At 41.4% G+C, this 22,201-nt stretch overlaps 1 protein-coding gene across 1 annotated transcript in view; it reads left to right on the forward strand.

Moving 5' to 3' along the window:
* Window positions 1-1,382: 1,382 nt before the first annotated feature.
* kbtbd12.L (kelch repeat and BTB (POZ) domain containing 12 L homeolog) overlaps window positions 1,383-22,201 on the forward strand; it is a 64,496-nt gene continuing 43,677 nt past the window's right edge. Inside the window, exons 1-4 of the mRNA XM_018257135.2 lie at window positions 1,383-1,494; window positions 4,486-5,672; window positions 8,328-8,598; window positions 18,474-18,624. Coding sequence (XP_018112624.2) covers window positions 4,603-5,672; window positions 8,328-8,598; window positions 18,474-18,624 — 1,492 coding nt within the window. The 5' untranslated portion in view covers window positions 1,383-1,494; window positions 4,486-4,602. The remainder of the gene's footprint in view (window positions 1,495-4,485; window positions 5,673-8,327; window positions 8,599-18,473; window positions 18,625-22,201) is intronic.

Here is a 22,201-nt window from a genome sequence, read left to right on the forward strand (position 1 = left end):
TGGTTTTAGGATGGAGCAAAAAAGTCACATTGGTGACTAATAAAAAGGATGTGTTTCATGCCTCTGCAGGTATTTATCTCCTTGTGTAGCATAAGCCTAACTTTTAGGCCATGCAAGACTCCAATCAATCAAAGACAATGGCCCCCTGAGCAATGTCATGCCTTTTGCCACCTGTCTGCAAAGATGGAAATTACATGGGCAGCAAAACTCGGTGGGGTAGAATTGTGGCGAATTTTCGACAGCGTCAGCTTCGCACACCTCGCACCACTTTGCAGGGTCAAATGCGCTACGACTACACCAATTCACTAATATGCAAAGTTTCGTCCTGGGCAACGAACGCTTGCGACTTTTTGCTAGTGTTACTTCAGCAGTGCGAGCATTTCATAGCAAAGATGCGCTTGCGCTCGTTTATACCTAGTGAAAATTCACTAGTGATCTTGTGCTTAGGTCAATTTGCATAGGGTGGGTAATTTAAAGTTGTATGGACATCTTTATTATATTTGTTGGTGCAAATGCTTGAAGTGGCCACTTTTTATTACAAATGTCCGGGGAACCTTAATAAAGACAAGAGAGTTAATATAATGCCCTACACATGAACCCACTGTAAAATGAATGTTCCATATGTTATGAAATATCTGGAGAAAACCGTTTACCCAAAAAAGTTTGATAGGACTTTTGCAGGCAATCTCGCTTAAAAAAGAGAAAAGTCGCCATTGTTTTTTGAACTTGAATGCATTTTCGGCACACAGGATATGATGTAAGTGACAGAAGATTGAGGAAGATCTAGCTGCTTTATAGCACTTCGTCTGGTCTGAGGTGGCAAAGTCAAATCTGGCAAAAGAGGTAACGTTCAGTAAAATCTGCACTTTACTGACTTTGCGGAGTAACGACCTTTCGAGAGAGCGAAAAGTCAACTGCCGATAGCGTGCGAACGAACTCTAGCGACAGTCTCTTTCGCTAGCGAATTGGCGGCTGCGCCTGTTAGCGAATAGGCGATGTCCCTGCGGATGGTAACGCTGGTGAATTGTCACTAGCGTCAATACTCACCTTGACATCCTTTAGTGAATCTGCCCCTGTGTGCCATAGCCCTAGGATCTAGCTAAATAGGTGCACAGTCTGATCACAGGGCAACCAAGGTGAGTATTGACTATATTATTATATAGATAAACGGGTATATTCAGTGGCTCTACCATGAACTAATGAACTGGTTCTATTTTCTGACCCCCTGCACTTCCCGGAGAAGGAAGTTTTTATTCCCCTGTTTGCAGAATACCATTGCGTCCTGAAAAAGGGACAGCTTGTTTACAGACAGGGGTGGGGAAGGGTTTAAGAATAACCTTGTGACTCTCTAGAGCTCATATCCCTTTTTTAAGGTCCTATTTATATCCCAGGTTTTGACTAAGTCTGGGATCCACAACACGAGCAGGACGTGAGCAAGAAATTCACAGGCCCAAACACAGAGCCTTCCCAAGAAAAGCGAAACAGCAGATATGGGTAAGGATACTGCCAATAAAAAACAATGTTAAGCACTGAAGAAAAAGCAAGTGTTTTGTAACGGTGGGGAAGGCTGAGCCTATTGGAATAGGGACTGTGGTGTCAACCTAGGGAATTTGTTAATGCACTCATTTTTATTATATTTAGGATACGCTTTCTGGATTATTAACAAACATTCTCAAAAAGTAAAGAGGTTTCTAAAATACCTTAAAGGGATCCTGTCATGGGAAAACATGTTTTTTTCAAAACGCATCAGTTAATAGTGCTGCTCCAGCAGAATTCTGCACTGAAATCCATTTCTCAAAAGAGCAAACAGATTTTTTTATATTCAATTTTAAAGTCTGACATGGGACTAGACATTTTGTCAATTTCCCAGCTGCCCCAGGTCATGTGACTTGTGTCTGTACTTTAGGAGAGAAATGCTTTCTGGCAGGCTGCTGTTTTTCCTTCTCAATGTAACTGAATGTGTCTCAGTGGGACATGGGTTTTTACTATTGAGTGTTGTTCTCAGATCTACCAGGCAGCTGTTATCTTGTGTTAGGGAGCTGCTATCTGGTTACCTTTCCATTGTTCTTTTGTCTGGCTGCTGGCGGGGGGGGGAAGGGAGGGGGGTGATATCACTCCAACTTGCAGTGATTGAAGTTTATCAGAGCACAAGTCACATGACTTGGGACAGCTGGGAAATTGGCAATATGTCTAGCCCCATGTCAGATTTCAAAATTGAATATAAAAAAATCTGTTTGCTCTTTTGAGAAACGGATTTCAGTGCAGAATTCTGCTGGAGCAGCACTATTAACTGATTCATGTTGAAAACATTTTTTTCCCCATGATAGTATCCCTTTAAGTTTTACCCTTTAGTTAACATTAACACAAAATATAAACATATAACTTTTGATAAAAACAATATATTTTTCTGCATGGCAGGGATGGGCTTGCACTGGCAGCAGCCTAGCTGTCTGTTTAAGTTCCATTAAAGCTAGTGACAGGCTTTATGGTCAGGGTTGGGCACATGTCAGTAGGCCCCAATTATGATCCAGGCACTGGCTTTGGGGGACAAACAATTGGATCATCATGATTTGGCCCATTTTGTTGGTGGTCAAATCTTAAGATGAATTGCTGCCAGCTTAAAGGGAACCTGTCACCCTAAGAAATCATTAAAAATCTAATTTTATTGTGCTTGTCAGGCAAAACAAACTTTATTTACATATAAAATATTGAAATATTGTTTCCTATATTCTTTTTGAATATACAATCACAGCAGGCAGGCAGCAGCAATTTTGTGGAAGCTGTTGTCCAGTTTGTAACATCCCAAAATCACGTGTATGAACCAGAAACGGGAACCTGATGCCCATGTCCATGCACAGGGTAGAAAATTATAGACAATGAGGACCAAGGGCGAATGTGAGTACTGCAAATACGTCTAGGAAGTACAGACTGGAAAGTGAAGCCATAGAGGCAAGGAAGGCACAATAAGATTGAAAGGCTGTGATTTTTAAGTGCAATATTACAGGTATGGATGTTTCAATAAAAAAAGGATTTGGGTTTCATGTTCATTTTAAAAAGGACTTGTATTATACAACTTTTTTTGTCCGGTTGACAGGTCTCCTTTAAGAAGTACATAAAGGCAATCAACTCCAATATATTGTTACTTATCTAGAATAGGCTGATAGGATTGTTGACAGGGCTAGGTTGAATATTATCTTCAGCCTTTAAAGCAATGTGGCAATTTAACAGAATAACGTTCTCCTTTGGTAGCTGTAATCTCATGCTCTATCTATTGGCATATTTCAGTATCTTTTTTTCCCTAAATTGTATATCAGGGAAATTGACAATGTTCTTCCAATGATCCTTGTGGTTGAACTAAAGCTATCATTATCTGACAGCCTAATAGAAAATGATATTGGGCTTGTACACAAAATCTATAAAAAATCTATACAATATATATCCATATTATACACAAGCGCAGTTGTTGTTATTCAGTTGGTTGCTCATTATGCGAGATTCTTAGTGTGTGAATGTTTACAACACCTGTTTTCCATGGGACATGGTATCATTTGCCAAATAATACATGTTATTACAGATTCCTGTAAAATAAGATTTTAAAATAGTATCTGACAGCAAAAAACAGTCAGCGATCTGTGGACACCATATTGAATATTACTGTAGACTTAGAACAGAAGCTTGCTATCAGAAATGTGATTTGCGGTACAGCATCAGAATTAGTGATGTGCGGGCAGGTTCGGGCTGACCTCGAACCCCCTTTGCGGTGGCTTCCGAATTCCGGCTTCCTTTTTTATAGATGCACGCCTGATCGCCCCGTCCCTTTTGACATCATCGGCAGGGCAGGTCGGTACAGGTCTATAAATGGAAGCCGGAAGTCGGGCTCGGGCAGGTGGAGGGAGGGCGGGTTAAAGTCGGATTTTACCCGCACATCACTAATCAGAATATCATAACTGGCACTAGCCAAAAGGAGGCTATCACTTACGATTACCCTTAGGGCAATGGCAGACATGGAGATTTATCACCCTTGGTAAATCTGCAATACCACCTGCGACTAATCTCCCAAAATTTCTTTACCTTTTTTATCATAAAACATATTACTCGCGATGATTTGGCTTTGGAAAATACATAAGGAGTCGTTTACCCGCAATTAGGTAGGATTGCGTGAGTAATGTGTTTTATTTGTGGCAAGCCAAATGTTGGGAAAAGGGAAGGCAATTTTAGGAGGTTTGTCACCCAAAGTAGCTCTGATTTACTGTGGGAGACAAATCGTGTCTGCCATTGTTCCTAGGCTGCAGTTCTAGTGGGAGACTTTTGCGTTTCCCTTTTACTTGTATATCTGTGTCTGTATATCAATTAGTCTCCAGTCATGTGATCCTCACATTATGATGATCAATGGTAATCTAATTACTTAAATATTACATGTTGGGTGCATTATGTTTTAGATGATATTCCTTTATGTAAAGGTAAGTGTGTGTTTTCTCTTATCAGGGCATCTCACTTTCCGACATTCTTTGAAACATCTGCTTTGAGGGACGTGCTTGGCTAAGGAGACATAAACTGAACCGATTTTATTAGAAATATCATTTTTCTCTGTTGTCTTCTGCTATGGAGAATGATCGTGAGCACAAGAGGAAGCAGCAACATGGTATTGCTCTGTTGGACCAGCTCAATAGGATGAGGGGAGTAGCAGAATTGACCGATACTGTCCTGGTGGCTGAAGGACACAGGTTCCCTTGTCATAAAGCAGTCCTTGCATCATTCAGCCCATATTTTAGGGCAATGTTTACATGTGGCTTGATGGAATGTAACCAAAACGAGGTTCAACTCCATGACATAACTGCTCAAAGTGTCTCCATTATACTTGATTATATGTACACATCAGAACTCACTATCAACAATCTCACTGTGCAAGTAGTTGCCACCGCAGCCTACTTCATGCAACTGGATGACATTTTTACCTTGTGTCAAAACTACATGCTAGAGCATATGGATCCTTCAAATTGTGTTGGGGTATATTATTTCGCAAAGCATATCTGTGGAGAAGAACTTGAGGAAAGGTGCAGGAAATACCTGTACCAACACTTCACCGAGGTTGGCTTACATGAAGAGATTTTGGGGATCGAGTTTGACCAGTTGATGGGAATGATCAAATCTGATGACCTTAATGTTTCTCGAGAGGAGAGCATCTTGGATTTGGTCCTAAGATGGGTAAACCATGACAAGAATGCACGCTCAGAATATCTTGTTGACCTACTGAAGCAGGTGAGATTACTACTAGTCAGCCCTTCCTTTCTCAGGGAGGCTAGAAAGAGGAACACTGTGCTCTTATGCAACTCACGGTGCTATGACATAGTCGAGGAAGCACTGGAAACTATAGAAAAGTCCAAACAGACTTCTCTAAGCCTACGTTATGGCATGGAGACCACAAACCTTCTCCTTTGCATTGGCAACAACGCAATGGGCATCAGGTCAAAATATGGAAGTTTTGGGGATGCAAGCTTCTGCTTTGCTCCTGCGACAGGTAAATGTTGTTTCATTCCATCGCCAAAACAAGGAGAGGCATTAGGCTCTGTCCTCGCTGGAGTGGTTACTGAGAACAATGACATTATTTTGGCTGGAGAAGCAAGCTCTGTGAGGTTGGCAAGGCAGAAGAACAAGATGGTTGAGATATGCAGGTAGGAATGAGATGGAATATCAGGAACCATTCCCAATTACTAGTAACATATGTGTACACAAAACATTGATTACATACAAATATTGACCAACACAGGAGGTAACAATGGCCCCCTAGGTTTTTGGAAGGGCTGTCTGGGTGAAAACTGGTTGCCCAGATTTTCAAATTAGGAAATCCGGAAACTCGGCTTTAAATTGAATGATGTGATGATCAGCCAATTGCTGATCGCTAAGTCATAACTCCATCCCCTAACTTCATGAACCCACCCCCAAACATCACCTAATCCTCCCCCTGACATCGTCCACCTGTCCCAATATCATTGGGCCCGCCCCTGTCCGGACTCTCAAACGCCAGAAGGCGGGAACATTATGGCCCCTGCTCATGAGAAGTCCAGGTCTTTGATGAAAGATTTCAGTACAGAATTATATCCCTTTGCTTTAGAAATTACAGTTTTGTACCTGTAACATATATTCGTACAATACTGTGTAAAGATTGAACAGCACCATCGATTCTTGAGTCGTTTAAAAAGCCTTTATTTGTGCTTTTGTGGGCATCACCGCAACGTTTCAGGCCATGCGGCCTTTTATCAAGCTTGATAAAAGGCCGCATGGCCTGAAACGTTGCGGTGATGCCCACAAAAGCACAAATAAAGGCTTTTTAAACGACTCAAGAATTGATGGTGCTGTTCAATCTTTACACAGTATTGTTTGCCAATGGGAAGTGGCCATTGCAGAACGTGCACCATCCCTAAAGAATATTGAGAATCCGTGTGCTGACTACTCTTTCTCTACATATACATTATTCGTACAATACACAAGAACCATAAGTACCCGGTAAATTATATCCTTATAAATGGTGCTTAGTGATGTCATTGGTTATAATCGGAGCTTAGTGATGTCACCTCTGTCACATGACTCACTTGTGTATTATAATAAATAATAATAATGACAGTAAGGATACAATTGGGACACGTGGGGAAAGAGATGTGAGTTTTGTCTTGGCTTTGTCATGGGGGCACTGAAAACAAGTGCACAAAAGCAGTGTCATGATCGGCTCCTTGGCCTCAGCTACTCAGATGCCACCAGGTCTTCATAAGAGAGGAGCAAAGCATGAATTCTGGACAGGCAAAGGGGCACGGTTGTTACTGAGGATTTGGACAGAAGGCAACAGTTCAGGGCATAAACGAAAAGTGTAGTCAGGCAGGCCGGGGTCGGTACAGGCAGAGTTCAAGCAGGGCCATTCCTGCCATGAGGCAAGGTGAGCACCTTGCCTCAGGCGGAAGTGAACGGCCAGTTACAAGGGGCAGCAAAAAGCCGCCTCCTGTAACTTTAAGAGTCGAATTTCCGTTTTTTAAACCGGAAATTCAGCTCTGCTAGTGCAGAAAGTGCAGTACGTTCTCGCTGTGCTAGCGATGCAGCCCCCTTTGACCTGCTCCGACGCTAAACTTTTAAGTGTGAAGCGGGAGAGGGGGGTGGCATCGGGGTTGCTGCCTCAGGCGGCAGCAGCCCGCGGTTCGCCAATGAGTTCAAGGATATTCAGGCAGGCAGCGGTCAGTTCAAGTGGAGTTCAAGCAAAGTCAATCATGCCCGGGTCTGTACAGGCAGTGTTCAAGGATAGTCAGGCAATCTAGGGTCAATACCGGTAGAATCAGAATATTAAGGAAGGCAAGGGTCAGGATTGGTAGGGTTCAGAGTAGTCAGCCAGGCAGGCAAGGATCAAAACAGGAATCAAACAATACAAGGATCACACCCTGGAACTAACAAAACAAGTTAGACCTAAAAACGGGCAATCAATTCCAGCCCAAAGCCCCTTTAAATATGTTTGAATCTCATGCCACAACGCGATTGTCAGGCGCCAGGCACGTAAAACCCGCCATAGGAGAGACCGGCACCAGAGGGAGAGGAACCATGCGACTCTATACCACCAGGGTAAGCGTTCATTACAAGCAGCCATCTACCTGGTAAAAAATAACTATTTCTCTATATACTTTGTACAGTATTTATAGTGTGTGTGTATAAAAATACTTTATATAGACAGAAATTACATCACTAAACACCAATAATAACTGATGACATCACTAAGCACCATTTATATAGTGAATAAAGTACCCCCTGTTGCAAAATACGATGATATTAGAAGTCGCCGCAGAGTTCCATGACCTGTATAAAAGCTTGTGGCCGTGGAACTCCTCGGTAACTTATAATAACCCTATATTTTACAATAGGGAATGCCTTATTCACTATATAAATGGTGTTTAGTGATGTAATCAGTTATTATTGGTGTTTACTGTTGTAATTTCTGTCTATATAAAGTCTTTTTATACACACACTATAAATACTGTACAAAGTATATAGAGAAGTTCAGAGGATAAATAGTTATTTTTTACCAGGTAGATAGATGCTTTTGTGCACTTGTTTTCAGTGCCCCTATGACAAAGCCCAGACAAAACTCCCATCTTTTTCCCCCACGTGTTCCAATTGTATCCTTACTGTCAGCATTGTTATTAACCTGCACATAGTCTGTCTGGATCCCATCACCATAGAGGTGTCTGTAGATACAAAGGCAGGAAAAGAAAAGAGTCCTTGATGCTCTGAATGAGAGGCAATGAATGGAGTCTACGTTAGGCAGCGTTTCTAACAAGCTCCCTATTGTACAGGTACCACAACCGAGGGAACTACTGCTGGGAGAGGCTTTGCAGCGCCGAGTATCGAGAGCTTTATGCTCTTGCCAGTCTCTGTAATGACCTCTATCTCATTGGAGGTCAGATGAAGTACAAAAACCAATACGTCATCACCAATTGTGTAGAAAAGTTCTCCATGGAGAAAGAGAGTTGGAGGAATGTGACCCCCCTGCCCATTCCGCTGGCTTGCCATGCTGCCGTCACCTTGAACAACAAGCTCTTTGTCATGGGAGGATGGACACCTCAGGTTGGCTATGAAAGAATGTTACATAACAGGTGTGACCTGTACTGCTGGGTGTTACATGAATGTGCTGCCTACAATACCCTACAAGCAATGGGACTTCTGTATATTGCTGATGAATGAATTGCCCAGCAGCATTCTTGCAGTTGTTACACACCAAAATGATTTTAAAGGAGAACTAAAGCCTAACTAAAAGTAGATAGAAATGTTGTACTTTATGTTTTTGGCTTCTGTACCAGCCCAAGGCAACCACAGCCCTTTAGCAGTGTCTCCAAAGATGCCCCAGTAGCTCCCCATCTTCTTTTCTGATGATTCACTGTGCATGCTCTGTGCTGCTGTCACTTACTGAGCTTAGGAACCCACTCACAATATACAGTACACATAGAATAGAAATGTCACAATATAAGGCTGATTAGTAATTAATACAGATAATTACTACATGGCAGCACAGAAACCAGTGCAATTAGCATCAGAATTTATTAATCAGCCCTGTAGCATCAGCTTATATTACAGACCAACCTCATTTTCTGCTGGATAATTAGTGACGAGTCCTAAACTTAGCTTCTCAACAGCTGCTCAGAGCCCACTGAGCATGTGAGTGTCACAGACACTTTCCAAGATGGTGACCCCCTGTGACAAGTTTGAAGTCCTGGATCATTGCTGCTTTTGACAAGCTGAAACTTTTGGCTGGTGCAATAAGTTCAGTATATAAAATATGGCATTTTTATGCATATTCAGTTTTAAAGTTTAGTTCTCCTTTAAGGAGATGAAATGAAAGGCATGCAGAAATAAAAACGGTGAGCATGGTGACTGCACAGGTGGCTGCATTAGAATACAGGCTCAAAGATTTGCAACAATGCATGCCTAATTCAGAAATAGCAGTGAACTTTTTACCCCATTCATAATACATATGAATCAGACTCATTTGTAAGATACTGAACAGCAGAACAATAGTCACTAGGGATGGATATTGCTGCCAGTGTATAAGAATTTCTACCAATGGGCCCAAGCCCCAGTGATCACCAGCCTTGGGATCATTGTCAGTTATAAATAAGCTGTCATAACTATTACTTAGCATTTTTTATTGGTGCAGTACCATGGTCAGTATTGAAAATGTGGCTTGTCCATCTCAAATAATAATAATTATAATAATATAATACATAAGAGCCATGAATATCCTGTAAATCATATACTTATAAACAGTGATTAGTGATTTCATCGGTTAAAATCGTAGCTTAGTGATGTCATTTCTGTCACATGACTCACTGAAACTTGTGTATTATAACAAATAAAGTACCCCTGTTGCAAAATATGAGGATATTAGAAGCCTTCGGCCTTGTGCTTTTATATAGTCATGGAATTCCTTGGTAACATAATATCCTTATATTTTACAATAGGGGGTATTTTATTCACTATATAATGCAGTATATACACTTGTGATAACTTGACTGGGTACCAAACTATTGTCTTCACAAATCCAATTTAACCAGGGCATAGACATATGATCTACATTCCACTCTCCATTATGTCACTCATTTGTAACATATACATCAAACAAGGAAAAGGTATACAGTCAGCCTCTATGTGGACTGGCAGCCTACCGGAGACTCTGTTTGGCAGTACATCTGGTTTTTATGCAACTAAAACTTGCCTCCAAGCCTGGAATTCAAAAATAAGCTCCTGCTTTGAGGCCACTGGGAGCAACATCCAATGGGTTGGTGAGAAACATGTTGCTCATGAGTCACTGATTGGGGATCACTGCAGTAAAGGATAATTTTTTCAGGATAATAAACATTAAAATTCACTACACTAACTAAAAAGTGGCCAAAATGCAGCTAATAACAAATGCACAGTACGACACACCACTTTGACTATGCTGTTCTCCTAGATCATAAGTCTTTCTGGGGCAATGTGACAGTTTTGTGCCTGATGTTTTTCACCTACAGTTTTATCATAGAGCTTGCATGCAGTCTCTTTATAACTCCCTTAGCCAACACACAGTTGTGCATGTATGTGGAATTAGCATGGTGTTTTAGCTCAAGTTAAGTTCAATATAATAATACACTATATTTTTATTTAATTTTTGAGGCCTTTGCACTTGAGCATGATCTGATAGCAGAGGCAGGACAGATGAAATGGCGCATAGCACTGCTATACGAATGTGCAAGGAGCACGGACCCAAGTACTTTAAATGAATGGTGTAAAAAATGTCCAATATTTGTGTCCATTTAAGCACAGCTAAACGTGTGGCTGCATTCATAAACGATTCTCATATTTTGAAGAGCTTTATCTGGAATCCAGCAAGCACATAAGTAAGTACAGTAAGGGCAGCCCTTAGGAAGAAGCCACTGGTGCCCTTCCGCCATTCTGGCATGACTCATGAATTCTTTATAGGAATTTTTTAGGATCCATAAGTGGCCAACGATCAGTATGCAGGACTGAGATTTAATTGGTATTAATAATGCCTAACTCTGCCCCAACCAAGCCAGAACCCACAGCTAAAGAAGAATCTGATGAAATATTGCACAGTTTTTGTAGACTTTTCCAGGGCAAATAGGACTATTATATGTTTACATGGAGTGTGCCGAGCTGTAGCTGTTAAGGGACGTGGGCAGAATGTTATAAGCTGCTGCTGTGCCTTAAACTGACACCCCTGTTTACCATTTCATTTCACTCTCAAGAGTGACTTTAATGGAAGCAGGGATGGTCTTTAAAGGTTTGTGTACTCTGAAGACTCGGAAATCCGCTGGTAATAACAGGGAAAAAGCAAAAGAAATGGACGTGAAAAACTGCGCTGAACCTTATAAACCCTGTGGGCCTCTTAATCATGTAGGTTTCTGTCAGAGCCTTTTAGAATATCCTTAAGGGACCACATAGTCCATTAAAAGCTATAATCTCATCGCTGTTGACTCCACACTTTTCCAGAAGCTGAAAATGCGCACGGAGCACTGTTCTGCCATCTAGATGGCAATTAGGAGTGTTAAAGCCTGCTTTGTGCCAGTGGCCATTAAATCCCAGCAGTGGGAACTAAGAACTCAGAATATAGCTGAGCTAAGGTGCCTGTCGCTGCAGCGCTGCCATATTTGCTCACTGCCAAGGTCGTGTAGACTAAACTGCCTCATTGATATGGGGGAACTGGGAAGCAGAGAGATGGTAAAAATGGTATAAAAAAATATATAGCAGATACATAAGGGTTTCATGAAATTCATGGTTATTAGTAGTAGTAGTACAAAGGTGGCCCACAACTGGTGGTATAGACATTTTGAAGTCTCAGATAAGTTTTTTTTAACTTTCACTTGTCACTAGAAGGGGTACTAGAACTGGCAACAGTGTCATAACTACCAGGGGTGTGGGGGATGTAATTGCACCCCCTTGGGGTCCGTTGGAGCCATGACAAATGTTTTTGCGGGCAGCAGGGGGCAATTTCTTGGCCATGCACCGAAAGCGCAATGCCACATGATTCTTTGCAAATTCTGCACCAGGCCCATCAATTGCTACTTATGCAGCTGTCTGGCAAGCAGTTACTAGAAGGGTGCTAGATCTGACAAGCAGTTACTACAAGGGATGCTAGATCTGACAAGCGGTTACTAGAAGGGGTGCTAGATCTGACAAGTGGTTACTAGATGGTGTGCTAGATCTGACAAGTGGCTACTAGATGGGGTTCTAGATCTGACAAGCAGTTACTAGAATGTGTGCTAGCTCTGAAAAGCGTCACTAAAAGGGGTGCTAGATCTGACAAGTGGTTACTATAAGGGGTGCTAGATCTGACAAGTGGTTAATATATGGGGTTCTAGATTTGACAAGCAATTACTAGAAGAGGTACTCGATCTGACAAGCGTCACTAGAGGGGGTGCTAGATCTGACAAGTGGTTGCTAGAAGGGGTGGTAGATCTGACAATCATCACTAGAAGGGGTGCTAGATCTGACAAGTGGTTTCTAGAAGGGGTGCTAGATCTGACAAGCGGTTACTAGAAGGGGTGCTAGATCTGCAAGCGGTTACTAGAAGGGGTGCTAGATCGGACAAGCAGTTACTAGAAGCAGGCTAGACAGGTCAGACTGGACATTGTGGGGCCCACTGGGTTCCAAACCTCTGGGGGCCCCTGCATGCATGCGCCAACTCTGGGCCCATGTGCGCATGTGGGAACGGTGGCACGCATTCGCAAACGCCGGAACGGAGTGCAAACAAGCAGTTACTAGAAGGGGTGCTAGATCTGACAAGTAGACACCATAAACATAGGTGGAGGTTGATTTTTATGTTTCAGGAGACTAATTAAAGTTTTCTTTATAGATGTGTTTATATAATCCCAGGGCCAGTTACACATATAATACACCAGAATTTATGGCAGGATAAATACTGCACCTATTCCAGATATTATGGCCCTAGAACAGATCATAATGCAAATACAGTGCCAATATCATGTAGAATAACCCCAGAACAAATATCGGACTAAATGCAGTGCCAGCCTCATGTATAATACCTCCATCCTGTTTATTATAGGGAAATTAATTGAGTGTGATTTCATTAAATGAATTAGCCTTTATTATAATATGCCCATTACTAGAAATGGCTGTTAGGTGTAGAAAACAGTCATTAAAAGGGACTTTCATTGATCTGTACATTTGGACAGTCCATAAGTCTGGACAAATGAATGTTGTGGGCGTTTACATTAGTACTAAATGAATAAAACGTACTCGATTGTACCTGTTCTTTTGCTATCATTTTCTAAGTTTCAATATTCAGATTGCTGATTGGTTGCTATGGGTAACTATGCAAGTATGTTAGTAATACACCAATAGTATAGGATAGAGTGCTGAAGAGGGAGGTATGGGACCTGTTATCCAGAATGCTCGGGAGATGGGGTTTTCCAGATAACAGATCGTTCGGTAATTTGGATCTTCATACCTGAAGTCTACTAGAAAATCATATACACATGAAATAAACCCAATAGGCTGGTTTTGCCTCCAATAAGGATTAATTATATCTTAGTTTGGATCAAGTACAAGCGACTGTTTTATTATTACAAAGAAAAATGAAATAATTTTTAAAAATCTGGATTATTTGGATAAAATGGAGTCACGGGATGGGACACGGCCTTTCCGTAATTCTGAGCTTTCTGGATAATGGGTTTCCGGATAATGGATCCCTTACCTATATGTCAATTAAAACTAAGGCTGCCATATTCCTAAATGAATCTTAGAGCAAAGATGAATAGAAACGTTCATTTATACAGTTCTACTAATGCACAGGGCACACTGAGCGAGTTAATAGAAAGGGAATGAGAGGTACAATCTGAAGTTAGTATTAAGTGGGAGAAGTCTGTGCTCCATTTTGCAAGACTTTGGGATACAAGAGGCAAAGAAACAGAAGATGCACTTGTGCTATTTATTCAGCCTGAGTGCTGTTATGTGAGATGTCAATTTTCTGAATTGCTGCTTTCGCTGTGGGTGTCTTTGTTGTCTTTAATAAAGAGAATGGAGGAGGCGAAATGAAGGAGAGTAGAATAGAAACCATCCTGGCACCGTGAAAATTGTGATACCTGTGATGCTAATTGTCACGGTGCAAATATAACTCACTGCCAAATATAAAAGGTCTTCATTGAAGGAAAGCTCATATATAATGACGTGTGATATGGCACTTAGTAGCTCACAAGCGCCAGTCATTAGCCTGCTTATGCTTTTATTAAAGAGCCCAGGTGGGAGGAAACAGAAAGGCAATTAATGTAGGGAAAGGTTAGCAGCAGAGACTTGTGGGTACCTATGCACAGGGCTTACTAAGGGCTCTTACACGCGGGCAGTTCTTCCTGCGCTCCCCTGCGTTGCGATTTCTTCCGTTTAGTCGCAGGGGAGCGCAGGAGAAGACGCACTCAATTATTGTGAAGGGGGCTGTACTCATACAGACGCATGTATGCGCCGAACGCAGGTGAAATGCAACATGCTGCGTCCCACCTGCGTTTGACGCTTCCATGCGTCTGTATGAGTACAGCCTACTCCTGGAAGAAAGCGCAACACAGGGGAGCGCAGGAAAAACCGCCCGCGTGTAAGAGCCCAATCCCATTAGATTAACTATTATCAGGTTTTTAGTTCAGCAGCTCAGTGATCCTAAAGGTAACTGATTATGCAGGTGGCACATAGTCACTTAGGGGCTGACTGACTGCAGGGTCAGACTGGGGGGGAAAGAGCCCACCGAGGCTTCTACCTCAGGGTCTCTCGTGAGGCAACCCCATCTCTGCGCGTGTGTGCATGTACGTGTGTGCATGCGCGTCAGCGTGCATTAGCGTGCGCACTCTCACTGCTTTTTCGATGTGACCGGCCGGCCGTGGGAGGAGGAAATCCAGGGTGCAGATCTGGGCTGGCTGGGCCCACTATAGTCGGGGGCCCATCGGGTTTTTTCCCGGTGTCCCGCCGGCCCAGTCCGACCCTGACTGACTGTGAAAGAAAGCCGTTGAATTGAAAGACTGCTATTAGCAGTCTAAAACTGCAAACGTTTCAGAAACCACAAAAGATTTATTTTGAGTGCCCAACTGCTCAGAGAAGCACTCAACATGAATTTGCATCAATTTATTTTTAGGGGTTAGGTCCCCCTTAAGAGCATTTTGGGGCTTAAAAACAAAGTTAAGCGATGCTGTTTATACAAAAGCCCCACAATTGCCCTCACTTATAAAAGTCTTTCCTTTCTTATGATCAAGGCTATACTTGAGGCTGATATTTCAAGTGAGAGGCCACTTAAAAACTCATTAATTTAAGTTTCTAAACCAGAGTGAAAGTCAGAGTGTATTGGTTTTACTTTCACACTTGCACATACCCTCTGGGTTTAATAAATCTTGAAAAATTTGTGTTTTTTTGCCATTAAAAATTCAGATTTTATAGTTAAAAAACTTGAATTTTTCAAGTTTTTTGGATTCGGACTAGTAAATAACCCCAGCAACCACACTTGCAGATGCATTCATAAACGAGTTTATATATATATATATATATATATATATATATATATATATATATATATATATATATATATATATGTGTGTGTGTGTGTGTGTGTGTGTGTGTGTGTGTTGGGGACTAACTAATACTATAAGAAAAATTGCAGCAGTAATTCACTCTAGACGCCGTTGCCCCCTGACTTTTCTAGAAGGGGTTTTCAGTTCTCTAAGAGAATTACAGTTCTGTAAAAGCGACGAGGCAGTGATACTTTGTGATATTCTGTGTCAGTGATAGCGTTTCTAGTGGATTTTCTCCAACTATACTGCACAATGGCGTGTATTGGAATCACAGTTACCCGTTCTGTGCCAAAGAGTCACCCTCAATCTCAGTACGGAGGAGTAAATGTTGATCATTTCATGCAAGGCATCTCGGCAGAATCTGTTTATCATGAAAGATATTGCACTGAAAGAGAAGCAGGTGTGGGAGGCTGAGATTAAAACAGACTCACTAAACAATTTCAGGAGCTAATTAGTCGTCTTGGACTTTCCAAGCCTAAACAGATCTGTTCTCCAGAGCCTCAGAAATGCCGCCGGCATGGACATGGTTAAGGATTTTGTGTTATAGTTAGAGACAAGTTGTCAAGGAAAGTATTGAGGGTCTATTTATAGAGCCGCAAGACAAGAACAAGTAAAACTCAACTCACTCTTTATGTGCCAGAATCATCCAGTGGGAGTCTGGTCTGGTGGTGAAGTGGAAATAGTCCCTGAGGCTGATTTGATTTTAATGATGAGCCTGTGGCTGCTGCAGAATCTCTTGGGACGCAGGGTGGACAATAAACACCATACCGCATATAAAATAGTATCAAGAAGCAAAACTGTGATTGGTACCGCTCATTCCCAAGAGGTTCACAGCAAAAAAACTATTTATTACTCCCTTTCTCCCATATAGATTAGTGAAATGTTTAAGCACAACATGGCTGCACCCGTCATAAAGCCTACAGACCTTTCCTCTGTTGTTGTAGAAGCCACTGCCTGTCAGCACAGGGGTTACTGTAAGATACACAATAAGTGGGTGTTTATTGGTGAACAAAGGCTGGTATTAATATTAGACATTCTGCTTTTGTCAGCCAGTACTCAAAACAGATGGCAGCAAGGAAAAAATATTTTACCAGATACCAGGAATGAACATCAAATTACACAGCTCGGCTTAGTCGCTGTTTTCATATCAGAGAATGTTTTGCTGTTCGAAATCTATGTGCCTTCAGAACATTTCCTCTAATTGTCCTTCTCCTTCCTGATTATATTTGTTAGTATAATGAGGTTCGTTCATCCCTTTTTTTTTTAGAAGAACGATGTCCCTACCTGGCACCAAAGGGGCTTATGATGCTCTTCTACTGTATCTCAGTGTTGGGCTGGATGCCACCACCACTAGCAAAACATTCTATTCTTTTCACCTTTTAGCTTTCCATTCTTTCTTACTACTATGTTCTTTTTTATTCACCTCTTTGGCTTGACTGGTAACCATACTACTAGGCATCCGACCGCATGTAGGGCACCTGTATTATCGTGTAGAGATAAAGAAATCAGCAACTCTTTGGGAATGTTTTGACAGCAGGACCTAATTGCAGCTCATTCTTTCCAGTAAATTGTCCATTAAATCAATGAAAGGTATGATCTCTATAGAACTAGAAGTGTCTTTAGGAGGGTGCAATGCGGTTGATTGTCGGGGTCCCTCTCACTCCGACTGGGGGCTCTACAGAGTAGCATTTGAAAAGAGCAAGAGTACTAGATGATATGTATACAGGAACACATGAAGCTTGATGATTTCCGTAGGGCAAGACAACACTCTATGCTCACGCTCACTGCTCTGTGGCTATCTCTAGTGCTAATGTTCATGCTAGTTTCTTGTTAGATAACCTGTATCTATTTAGGCTAGTGACAAGCTAAGATTCGGGGAAATTTAGTCGGCGGGCAACAAATTGTCTCTTCTTTGGTCGACTAATCTTCCCGCCGGCTAGAATCTAAATCCGCAGCAAGGTGGCACCTGGAGCGCTTCGTTTTTCGAAGTCGCCTGAAGTTTCCTTGTGAGACGACTTTGGAAAACAAAGTGATTCGAGTGCCATCCCGCCGGCAATTTACATTCAGCACGAAGGTTTTTCGGGGAGATTAGTCACCCAAAAAAGCGGTTATTTGTCACCAGGCAAGTAAAACTCCCGATCATTTATCAACAGTGGGCAAATTTGCCCATGGGCAGTAACCCATGGCAACCAATCAAATTGCTGCATTCATTGCTCTACTTGCAGCTGGCTTCAAAAAGCTAATCCCTGATTGGTTGCTATAGGTAACTGCCCATGGGCAAATTTGCCCAGGGTTGATAAATGAGCCCCCCTGAATCTCTCCGTGTGTCACTGCCCTTAGGGCCTGATGCTTGTGCTATAGTAATGTGTGGGTTGAGACCCATGAAATGACCACTGGTCGGGTTGTGACCTGGCCAAACATTGCAGGTTAGGGTTTTGTGCAAGTCAGACTGGGGAGCACACTCCTGTTAGCTATCTATACATGTGAATGTCCACTTCTTTGGAAAGCTTATTCTAGCTTCTTCTTAGGCGACACTTATGTATTTACAGCTCTGATACTTATGTTGGCTTCCTATTGGGTACCTTTAGCTACCCCCTAATGCTGAAACTTTTACTTCTATGCTGTTAGGTGCCCTGTGTCTATGCGCAATTCCGATATTTATGCTGCTATCCTATTCCCAAACTGTCATTTCCCCCAGTGCTGGCACTTTGCTGTTTCTTGCACATGACTCTGTTCTGCATAATTGGCAAAGCTCGAGATAGAAATATGTATGTCACCTAAAAGTTTCACCCATTTACATTAAAAATACTGCTATAACATATGCTTTTGACTTAAGCGATATGGCAGGAGCTAATCTATTCTGCGTTTTATATAAATCTACAGACAGATCGCCCTTACGATGAACCTGATCGTTTAAGCAACCGATTGCTGCAGTATGACCCTGCCCTGGATAAATGGACCATAATGGCCCCCATGAAATATTCAAAATATCGATTCAGTGTGGCTGTTGTTAACAATGAGATCTATGTCCTGGGTAAGTTTACTGTGTTGTTTCAACCTCTGTAAATACTTATACAAGATTAATAATTTATCCGTCACGACTTAAAGGGAGTCTATTACAAAAAAAAAAAACATTTTTCAACGCACCAGATAGTAGTGCCGCTGCTTTAATCCGTTTTTCAAAAGAGCAAACAGATTTTTTTAAATATATATTTAATTTTGAAATGTGACATGAGTCTAGATATGTTGTTAGTTTCCCTGGTGCCCTCAGTGATGTGATTTTACTGCTGTGCTTCAAGTTACATAGTTAGATCGGTTTGAAAAAAGACCATCAAAAGTCCATCAAGTTCAACCCCTCCAATACATACACACACTGACCCCACCATACACTCACATAAACTACAGATACTCATACACTAACTATAGATTTTAGTATCACAATAGCCTTGGATATATCACAATAGCCTTGGAAGTTGGAGTGATACCCCTCCACAATGGGAGAACAATGGGGAAGTAACAGGATAACAGCTCCCTGGCACATGCATTGCTAGGTGTAGATATGAGAATAGCACTCAATAGTAAAAATCCAAGTCCCATTACGACTTCTTCAATTACATTGAGTCGGAGAAACAATATCTTATATGAAAGCAGTTCCATTGTGATGTGCTGGCTCTTTCTGAAAGGATCAGGCACGATGAGATGGTACAGGAATAAAATTGATATGGTAGAGTAAATACAGGATTCGGTTTGGTATTTGGCTTTTTCAGCAGGATTTGGATTAATCCATGTGCCTGGCTGAAATGAATCCAAATCCTTAAAATCACATGACTTTTCATCACAAGCAGTTTAGCGTAATCATGAAAAGATGGTCAAGAGCTACTGTTTTCCTCTTTGTCATTTTATAGAACAGAGTTGGAAAACTTGTTTCATTCCTGATATTACTCAACGATAACATCTATCATCTCACCAGTAGGAGAGGCCTGTTAGGGTACTAATAGCTGTAGCTTAGACAGAGCTGTCTTTGGTATGGGGACTAATAATGGGAAAGGCGACTGTCAAACATATTAATGCAGCTTTAGGTTGAGGATAGAAGTGTAAGAGAGCAGAAGAACAGGTACTTTCTGGGGCACCTTTTTAGCAATAATCTTAAAGTTACACACGCTCACAATTGGCATAGGGGTTTATCTCTAGAGATCATATGGGTTTTTCCTGATTATTCACAAGAGCGTTTTCCTGAAACTGAAATACAGGTCCTTTGAAGATACAGTTCACGGTTTACTTTCCAAATCCCAAGAGGTTGAATGACTGTTGCACCCATGTTTTTGCTATTTCTTTAGGGAGGAGGGCTTATAAGAAAAATGACCTACTACTGCCCTATGGAAATAAAGAGTCCCATTTATAACTGCCATTTTTCCATTCAAAAGCTCATGAATTCTGCTGCAGAGCATGTAGGCCAGGGTAAAAAATGAATACAAATAAGGCCCTTTTTAGCTTTCAATAGACTTAAATTTAACTGCTGGATGGCTCAGCTGAATATGTATTGTTGAAATGCCTTCTATTTGTGATTCATTGATTCAATTTGTGTTGGAATGAATGGAAGACATTTAAACCCTGGGCATCTTGTCCAACCACCCAGAGGCTTCAGTGTATTGCTTTTCAGTGTTTCATAGGCAAATATAGCCAGAAGGCTGTCCTAAAATATGTGATTTTATATGAACATGGCTTTTGTCCCTTTATGATCAAAGGGTTGTATTTAATTTATTCTTCTTATCTCTGTAGGAAGGTATACATAGTTAATGAGGGCAAAAAGGTTCATTTTTTATATCTTGTATTTAAACATTGCCATATTGCCATATTGCTTGCCTCCCTGGAGCCAATTCCTGTAGAGAGCCAGTGTCTATTTTTGATCAGTTTATGGCATTGTTCCATAGACATCTGTAGAGAATTCCAAGTTTAAAACCAATATTTGGGGGTGGGATTTTTTTTGGGTTGTGTGGGACCTGGATAGTGTTGATAATGCCTCAACCAAGGCTAGTATCATGTTCTGAAAACAAACTATGCCCTCATATTGCTGCTGCGTGTTTAAGTGGAAAATGCGGAAATGAATTAAATATTATTAAAGGGATAGAAAAAATTATTCATGAGAATTATAAAAATTCCCAAAAAATATTCATAATGTAATATTTGTAATCAGGGTCGGACTGGGGCCCCCGCCCATACTACAAAGCCCCCTCTGGGCCCGCACGCATGCTCGCCCCCCGCGTGTGACCTAAACAAAGTGCTACTGGGATAGCTGGTGGAGTCGTTTCGGGGCAGCAGTGACAGGGAGTGGGTCTGGACTGACAGGGGCTGAGATCGCCGGGGCCCACCGAGTTTTATCCCGGTGTAGCGCCGGCCCAGTCTGACCCTGTTCGTAATAGATAGTTTTACTGCAGATTTTAAAGATTTGAGTTAACTTTTAGTATGTTATGGAATGGATAATTCTAAGCAGCTTTTCAATTGGCCTTCATTTTTTCTTTTTTATAGTATTTTTTAATGATTTGCCTTCTTTTTCTTCTGACTCTTTCCAGCTTTCAAATGGGGGTCACTGACCCCATCCAAGTGCTCAGTAAGGCTACAAGTTTATAGTTATTGTTACTTTTTATTACTCATTTCTATTCAGGCATCTCCTATTCATATTCCGGTCTCTTATTCAAATCAATGCTTAGTTGGTAGGGTAATTAAAACCCTAGCAACTAGATTGCTGAAATGGCAAACTGGAGAGCGATGATGAATAAAAAGCTAAATAACTCAAAAACCACAAATAAAAATCAATTGCACTTGTTTCAGAATATCACTCTCTACATCATCCTCAAAGTTAATTTAAATGGGAAAACCTCAGTGCCCCCTGAAGTGCATAACAAAGGCCACAGTGTCATAATAATAATGCAATTCCAGTATGGTTGTTCAGACCAGGAAATCCTCACCCCCAGTTTGGAAAGACAAAACTCAAAGATGGCTCATGGAAAGAATTCTTTCTGTTCTGTTTAAAAAAAAACAAAGAGCTCTGGTTACCCTTAGTGCTCTTTATACACAATGTACATAATGGTATATGTGTCATAACATTGTTAGTACCCCAGAAAGGAACTGGTATACAATATGTATTACATAGAATGACCTGAACTACTTACATACAATAATAGTGCCCTATTAGAAAACACAGGCCTATCAAAGCTTGAGAAGGGACATTTTTCCCAGCATTGAATATGTTTTAATTAGCTGTCTGGGAGCAGTTACCTTGGGGAACAAACCAGTACCTCTTTGATCCTTTAAGCTTTCTCTAATAGGATTTCCCAATCAATACCAGCTCTGCACTTCCTATTTAGAAGAAACGTGTAAGAGGCAGTAGGAAACAAAGCAGGACTTATGTAGATGCAAAGAAAATGACATCACGCTTGGATTTGACCTTCAATTGGTGAAAATCTTTTCTTCAGCGAAGCCTTTATAAGAATTTTGTGGGGTGGGTGTCCCTTTGAAATGACACAGATTTGGGGCCCCCGCTCTGAACACTTGCTGTATTTGTATAGACATCTTTATTTGGAGCATTCCATTAAGATGCTTGTCCTGAAACA

The sequence above is a fragment of the Xenopus laevis genome, chromosome 4L, assembly GCF_017654675.1.
Source record: "Xenopus laevis strain J_2021 chromosome 4L, Xenopus_laevis_v10.1, whole genome shotgun sequence".
In the NCBI taxonomy this organism is placed as follows: domain Eukaryota; kingdom Metazoa; phylum Chordata; class Amphibia; order Anura; family Pipidae; genus Xenopus; species Xenopus laevis.